The sequence below is a fragment of the Oryzias melastigma genome, linkage group LG1 (genome assembly GCF_002922805.2).
Source record: "Oryzias melastigma strain HK-1 linkage group LG1, ASM292280v2, whole genome shotgun sequence".
Classification (NCBI taxonomy): Eukaryota; Metazoa; Chordata; class Actinopteri; order Beloniformes; family Adrianichthyidae; genus Oryzias; species Oryzias melastigma.
The window spans coordinates 11,788,449-11,796,442 of NC_050512.1; the positions used below are offsets into that span (position 1 = coordinate 11,788,449).

A 7,994-nucleotide genomic window follows, 5' to 3' on the forward strand; every position below is an offset into this window, starting at 1 on the left:
ATTTCAAGCTCTGCTGGTCATAAAGTTGTGTTTTTGTTACACGTTTGTTCACAGATTCCAATATCTCCACCATCACCAAGATCAGGAACCGGTCAAGGATGTCGAGGACAAGACCATCCGAAAAACCCAGTCAGAAGGAAAGAAATAAAACCAGTGTAAAAGGAAACCTAAAATAACCTACAGTACCAAGAATCCGCTCTAAGCTACATGCCAAGATCTTATCCATAACTTAAAGGCAGATTTTTCCTTTTAACTGAGGGAGAATGTTGTGGTCAAATTTACACATTGAGCTCTCCCTCACTGTCAAACATGGAGTTTGAAGCATGAACAAGACAAATCAGAGCAATGTGATGATCTATCAGCCTAATTTCTGTACACATTAGAAATAAGTGAAGGGCGGAGCTTCCAATAACCTGAAACACCTGAGGTAACAGGTGGAGGACTAACACAGAGCTCATTCTGACGACGTCTGGAGAGACTCACGGCACATAACTGTACAGAGATGAGAAAACGTCACACCCATCATTACCGACAAACGTTACGCCCTAAAAAAAACACAAGACTTATAGAATAAATCTAGGAATGAATGAATGTTCTATAGTGGAAATGTACAAAATCAGCAGGAAATGTTACCGTTTCTGTATTCATCTGAAGTGCTGCAACTGGATTTTTCTGGCTTAATAATAAACCAACCAATCGATCAAAAACAAAGTGAGTAAACTATGGGTTCCTGTTCCTCATTCTGTATTGACCTCAAAGAACATTGATCCAATGGATAATTAACTTCGTTCACCCTGAAGCTAGCAGGTTACAGGTTCAACTCCACAGTGGAATCATATCAGACAAGACAGCCTTCCTGCTTCACACTCAACATTAAGGGGTTGGATTGAGGGTTAAACTGCAGTATCTCCCACAGAAGATGAGCTACATGTGGAGGACAAATTTCACTGAACCCAGAAAAACATCTTTACAAAAGTGAACTAACTACAGCAACAGTCATGACCTCACACTGTACAAGCATACCATCATTACAAAGAATGCTGTATTGATAATGTTGTTTTATGAGCTGTGAAAATAATATTAACAAACGAGAGCTTTGTGTTTTTATGCTTTAAAATGTCACAGGCCACCGTCACATGACTGACTCGTGGTCTCCACACCTGCAGGGATCGCTTAGGTTTTAGTTTGGTGAGAAACACTTTGAAATGCTGCTTTTGATTGAGTACATAGACAAATCTGATCATTTACATCGTCTTTAAAAGGTTAGCTGTAACATGAACCCTCCAAGCACGACCACATTACCTTCTCACTAATTCTGCTCTGGATCATCCAGATGCATTCTGGTAAACTACAGATGGGTCTGCACACGAGCTGGCTTAAGCAGGAAGACCTTTGGAGAACTGTAGGATTTGAATCCATGACGATGTTGTGTGTTACTATAGCAACCTTTGTTAATGTGGTCCTAGCTCTCTTCAGGTCATTTGTGTAGTTCTGGGCTGTTTCATTGTCTAGATCATTTGTACCCCATGAGGTGAGATTTTTATTTTTTATTTTCTCAACAAGCACATCTTCTGAGGTTCTGCTCTCAGCCACCGCAAGTCTTGTTGGGGGAAAAACGTTTTTTTTTTTGTTTTTTTCAGATGTAGAAGGCGGGCATCTAGCATGAAATGGCTCCAGTGATTGGTCAATAACACAAAGAGCTCCATACCATTGGTTTAATGCATGAAGGCCTCATTAGATTTGTCACTTCAAACTACAGAGAGTTAGTGTCGCATTTCCACAACCACACTGGCCTGATATCACGATGACGGACAACTTTCAGATTATTGTGCAGCCCTAGGACAAAGCCATTCTGAATTGTTAAAAGAAATTATGGAAACACCAGTTATTGCTCTAAAAAGAAATTGAAATGTTGAAAACCAATGTCTCTGAGATGCAAACACACTTTCAGACAAACTCTGAGTTTTGTTAATTAAACAGAAAACTCAGAAATTCTAAATAAGTTGCACTTAAAGTACAAAACGTTTAATCTTTAAAACCCACTACTGCTGATCAGACGTTTTTGTCATTCTGGATCCTCAAACATTCCTGAAATTGTGGAAACTTGAACACAGACCCTTAAAAACCGTGTAGACTGTGAGGAGCTGAGTGCTCTGACAGATCCAGAGGGAAATGTCTGGTACCTGTTGAGTTTGTCACCTCCTGTGTGACCTCCTGGTAGAAGGACTGGACTCGCTCTTTACTGACAGACAAGTTTTCAAACATCCATCTAAAAGCCCACATGTTGTCCTGCAACACAAAAGACCATTTTTTTTTTCATATTTAGAGAAATTATCAATTTCAGAAAAGAGACAAATTAATGAATTGTTGGTTAAAGTGATAGAATAAACATTTGCTAAATCATTTATAAATTAGAAACTTTCACAAAGAAGTGACTGTAAAAGTTTAAAGTTGCTAGCACTGCCTGTGTAGTTCTCCAAACGTTCAGAGGATCACCTTAAACGTGTTGATCACAGGTAGAGCTGGACACAGGGCGCCATTGAGGATTCTGAAACTTAAAGCTCCAGACACCAACAGCAGCAAGGCCTGATGTGGGTACACCTGCCAACAAAAACGCACGCAGGTAAGCATGAGGAGTGTGTTGGAGTTTGATCATCAGTGTGTGTGTAAACTTCTGACCTCATAAAAGGATCGTGGGATTGTCACGTTGGAATTCTGATGGTCAAAAAGTACAGATTTCACAACATGCCGAGACTCCTTCACCAGTGAGGGGAAAAATAAAATGCAGAATGAAAACTACAGCAACATCACATGTTTAAAGATGTAAAGAGGTCAAACATACGTGAAGAAACTCCGGGCTGGGTTGGGGGAAAGCAGTGGACGAGTTGACAATGGTGAGTAAACTGGTCCAACAATGAGACTGGACATGAAACACGGACATTAGGCAAGGAAAACACCAAAAATGACTGTTTAGGGAGAAAATATTCTAAAAATATTTTTTAAACAGGAGGGTTTAAGTTCTGACACTGTACACTTACATCCGTGTAGACAGCAGCAGAACATCTCTGAGCCTTGAGAGCAAACTTCACCAGCTCCACACACTTCAGAGGAGCAGCATCTACACACAGGAGTCATGAACAATGCTGCTGTCTGACACCTTCAAGACTAAAAAAAAAAAAAGAGAATCCATGTTTGTCTAACCTTTAATGGACTCCCAGACTGCATTGGGGCAGGAGAGCTGCTCCGGCTGGCTCACCACCAGCTTTGGCGCCGTGGCCGTTTGGAAAATGCGAAGATACACAAGAAAGAGTAGAGGAGAGAAGCGGCAGGCGGGAGCGTTGACTGACGGGAACAAGCTGGTCATTGCTTCTGTCAAGTCTCCTTGCATGCACAGGAAAAAGGGAATGAGGTCTTGTAGCTTCTGAAACCTAAAATAAAATAAAGACAATTAAAACGTTTACACGCTCATATACTTGAATGGAAGCATTAGATTCTGGTTTTTAGACAACAGGAGAGAAGAAGAAGGGAGAAGATGACTGAAACTCAAAGACAATTAACATGACGGCTACTTGCTAAACACATTCTTTTTCTATAATAAAATAAAGATAAACATTTCTAGTTTTACTTTTTTTTAATCGTTTTTAATTGCTTGGATATTTTATTATTTTGTATTCTACATGTATTTGCTGAGAACGCGTTCTGAATCATACATTTTGCATGTTAAATGTTAGCGATCTTTTATTTATGTTTCAAAACAGATGCTGGTCCCTTTTTTGAAATCAAAACAACATCATAACTGTGTACTTTTTACCTAATTAAAAAAAAAACTATAAATAAACTGTAGTGTGGACTTTAGCACTAGCTAAAAGCCAGAAATACATTCTTATTTCAAAATAAAAGCCTTTTTTAAGCAAAATGCTATTTTAAGAGCAACTAACTCCTATTTCCGATATTTTTTAGTTTTTGTATAGTGTGTTAGTACTTTATCATTTTAATGAAACAAAATGTAAAAAAAGTAATGGTTTTGGCTTTTTACTTGATGCTTTGCCTTTGTATTAATATGATCCAATAAAGAAGTTATCTAAAATATTTCTTATCATTTTTTCTCACTTGAAATTCTAGCGGATTTTCAAAACGCAATTCTATGCTTCATAATAATGATGCAGTATAAACATATATTAATATGCCATTTACTGCACTTTAGTAGCTAAATCAACCCTCTAAAATTAACTTCTATTCACAACAATAATTAAAACTAAATGACAAGAACGACAGAACAGCAAAATCGGAATTTTTACATAAACTTTATATATCAAATTCTCACAACCAATGCTGGAAAATAAATGACTTTTTTTTAATGAAAAATACATTTTTTTTAAATAAAACAAGTTTTAAGACGTCTTATATCTACAGACTATGTGAACTCACCGTGCAGAATCGTCGGTCTGGACGACTTTCAGGTATCGACACAACTCCCTGTACCTGCAGGCCACAAGGATACAAACACTTTTAGACGCTTTTACTAAAGGTTATCAGCAAATGTACTCATGACTGAAATAGATCCAGGAAAACATGTGAACCTGCGCTGGTGCTGAAGCAGCTCACTCCTCAGTAAAACCACAGACATCTCCTCTGCCAGATGGGTCTTCTTGCCTTTGTCTTTCCGGACGCCCGATACGTTCTGACCCTTCAGCACAGACACCAGCAGGACGTCGTCCCAGGAGCGAATGCTCAAGCTGGAGGACATCGGCATCAGGTTATGCTCAAAGTGGATGTAAAAATGTTTAGTAAACGTGTGCACACCTGTTCTTCATGCTCTTTATGTCAGCTGGGAAATGTATTGCTGTCTGGTAAAAATTCTGCAGCTTTTGGACGAATCCTGGAGGTAAATTAGCCACAACAACAAGCCTCTGCATGGATCTTATTACTCTGCAAAAAAAAAAAAAATAAATAAACAGAAGTGAAGAAGAGGTCCAGGTCCAGCAGGAGCTGGGACGTCTGTGCGGGCATTTACCTCTGCAGTAACACCAACTTGGCATTTGAAGCGTTAGACAGTGGAGACGGTCCTGTGGGTCTGAAACAAAAACAATGATGAAAGGACTTCACCAACAATGGAAAAGCACTTTGGTCATCTGAAAGTAGCAAGTGTTGCTTGGTGTATACCCTGGTACTTGAAAATGCTTCATAAACACTTCAGCAGCTCCCAGGTTCATTAAAGCCGCTGCTCTGATGTTCTGCTTATCTGCTTGGTTCAGAAATGAAGTCACAAAGTTGAAAACCGGCATGTAACTGAAAGAAAAAAAATGCTCAAGTTATTTTTTTGCACACAAGTTGTTGAAATATTATATGCGTGGACATTTAAAATATTTAAACACTCGAAAAACAAAGCATTTATTTAAAGCTTTTTGACCACTAGAGCCACCGTACATGTAACTGTCATCCAAAATGACATTAACTATTTTACCTTTTAACACTTAATTGCTGGTTGAACATGAATGGTGCTGCAATATTCAGGCACAAGAGAAACATTTGAGTTTTCTTTTTTGACAAGCACTCAAAACTATCTCTTTATTTTGGTGTCAGATATGAATCAAATTCCTCACTTCTGTCAAATCATTCTTTTCTGCTCTTATACCCTAAAGATTAACCACTTTGTATGTTTTAATTATATTAAAATGTCCATGAATTTGCACTATGGTTACAATGAAACAGTTTTTTTACTATTAAAAAAGTAAAAGTAACCCTAAAGACTTTGTAGAATTTATGAATAAAAGCAGCTGTTTTACAAATAAATACATTTTTAAAATATTTAGACACTTAAAAAGCAAAACAAAAGACTTACTCATGGATGACTTCATGTTGCTGACTATTCTGTTGTATGATTTTTCCCAAAATAAAAGACGAGAAGACTGTTGACACCTCTTTTCTGAAGTTCTGAAGCATAATTTCTGCACAGATAAAAAAAAATATTTAAAAAGCAAGTTATACTGAAAGACTGTTAGCATGGAGGCTTTGTGCACATGTGCGGGTGTACCTGCATGTCGGAGATGAGAGTCTATTTCTGACAGAGAGAGGTTGAACATCTTAAGTTCTCCCAGCAGAAAATTGTTTCTGAGATTGTTCCAGAATTCACTTTTCTTGTGGCCGTTACAGTGACACTGTCCACTGCACGTCCACATCGCACACTGAAACACAACACCACAGTCGATCACTTTGCAACCAAAAGGAAAAAAATTATAAAAACAAGAATTTTATTTTTTCAGAAATGTCAAGCACGTGTCTTTTCACAAACCACACATTTAAAGTTTTTCACTAATTGCATCTTTCTTTCAATAAATATAGAAACCAAAGTGTCTTCTTCTTTATGATATATCAGAACAATAAAAAAAAAAACCTTTGACACTAAAATATACCAATTGCCCCTTTTGAGGTAACTTACATTTCCTTTTTTTCATTTGAACACCGATAGCTCAAAAACAAAAATAATGATTTAACAAAGTACATTTTAGTGAGGCGTAATTAAGTTTCAAACCTTTTAAGGAGCAATGGTGTGTATATGAAAGTAATGCCGCCTTTTTTTTTTTTTAAGAAAAAAATAAAAGAAAATGACTTTTTTAACACCATGTCTCCAAAAAGAACTTTGATAATTCACAGGAGAATGGGACATTAAAAAAATACAAAGTAGTTGTTCTGATCTATAAGCAGAATAAATTCATAGCAGTTATAGTAAAATACAATAAAGTAGTGAAGTAAGAAGTAAAACATATTCCTCAGAAATAACCAGCATGGTGTGAACAATGTTCCTGCTTGAAAACATTATTTAAAGTGTCAAAATAAAAAATAAAAAATACTAATTTATATATTTTGGGCCTCTCAGTATAACTAACTCTGCCCAACTATGAAGAATAAGAATAGAAAAGATCATGAAAAAAGTATGTTTTTGTTTTTAAGTCTCCAGCTTTTTCACAGTACAACATAAATCTGAATCTAGTTTCTTAAGAATAAAAGGTCTTGTAGAGTGTAGGTGAAGTGTAATGTTTGCATCAACACACCGATGAAGCCAGCTTATCACAGATGTAGCAGAAGCACTGATCACAAATGAGCTGGTTACTGGTCAGAGGAGCGGCCGTCTCACAGTCTGCAGCTCTGGAGGAGGACAAACGGAGACGTTTGTTAAGGTGCTGGATGGAGGGTAAAGGGTCTTAATGTGTGATCTAAGATCTGTGTTGCCATGTCCTCACGTGAAAGGATGGATGGGACAGTCATAACGTGCGTGAGGCAGAACATCGGCCCGGCGGGAGAAGGTCACCACCAAGTCCTCATCTGAGGCACTTGGAAGTACCGGAGAGTCTGAATGCAAGAATTCATCTGAAACACAGACAATAAATAAATGAGTCGTTGACAACTCAAAATGGAGAAAAAATGAATTAAAATTGTTTGTCTACCTGTTATCTTCTCATCTTCTATAATGAGGCACGACTGGTTATTCTCAGAGTCTTTTTCAGAATCCTCCTCCTCCTCATCATCATCACTGAGGATGATTATTTCTCTGCTCTCTCCAGCAGAGCACATGCCAGTTTCTGAGGAGAAAGACAATCAGCCATTGAGACAAACTCAAAACACAATTCAAAGTTATTAAAATGTGTTTATCAGCATTAAAAGAAAAAAAAACGGCGAATGGAACTTATCTACAAAAAATAAACAAAACAATAATAAATAAATGAAAGAAATTTACATTTTAGCCCAAAGGAAACTCCGTTTGTTCACTTTTTCAGCAAACATTTTATAAACGATAAATGACGCACGCGAGGTAAACTTCTATTTAGCTTCATAAATATCTACAGTAAAGATTAACAGTAAAATAAACAAGATTCGATCGTTTGTCTGTAAATGCCAGCAAATCTTACCTTTAAACTTTTGACTAAATACAATATTTTTCTTCAAACGAGCAGCAAAACAGACTGACCGGATGTTCGCGCGCTACTTTTTCTTCT

The 7,994-nt window shown here is 37.3% G+C and overlaps 1 protein-coding gene across 1 annotated transcript in view; it reads right to left on the bottom strand.

The window, feature by feature from the left end:
* The window catches only part of zgc:112980 (uncharacterized protein LOC503706 homolog), an 8,976-nt gene extending 988 nt beyond the window's left edge, over positions 1-7,988 (bottom strand). Inside the window, exons 1-17 of the mRNA XM_036211852.1 lie at positions 7,967-7,988; positions 7,446-7,580; positions 7,242-7,368; positions 7,053-7,146; positions 6,035-6,185; positions 5,843-5,948; positions 5,164-5,289; positions 5,015-5,074; positions 4,804-4,929; positions 4,581-4,736; positions 4,429-4,482; positions 3,202-3,428; positions 3,039-3,118; positions 2,843-2,920; positions 2,680-2,757; positions 2,497-2,601; positions 2,184-2,289 (exon numbers count right to left, since the gene is read on the bottom strand). Coding sequence (XP_036067745.1) covers positions 2,184-2,289; positions 2,497-2,601; positions 2,680-2,757; positions 2,843-2,920; positions 3,039-3,118; positions 3,202-3,428; positions 4,429-4,482; positions 4,581-4,736; positions 4,804-4,929; positions 5,015-5,074; positions 5,164-5,289; positions 5,843-5,948; positions 6,035-6,185; positions 7,053-7,146; positions 7,242-7,368; positions 7,446-7,572 — 1,801 coding nt within the window. The 5' untranslated portion in view covers positions 7,573-7,580; positions 7,967-7,988. The remainder of the gene's footprint in view (positions 1-2,183; positions 2,290-2,496; positions 2,602-2,679; positions 2,758-2,842; positions 2,921-3,038; positions 3,119-3,201; positions 3,429-4,428; positions 4,483-4,580; positions 4,737-4,803; positions 4,930-5,014; positions 5,075-5,163; positions 5,290-5,842; positions 5,949-6,034; positions 6,186-7,052; positions 7,147-7,241; positions 7,369-7,445; positions 7,581-7,966) is intronic.
* Positions 7,989-7,994: the final 6 nt, after the last annotated feature.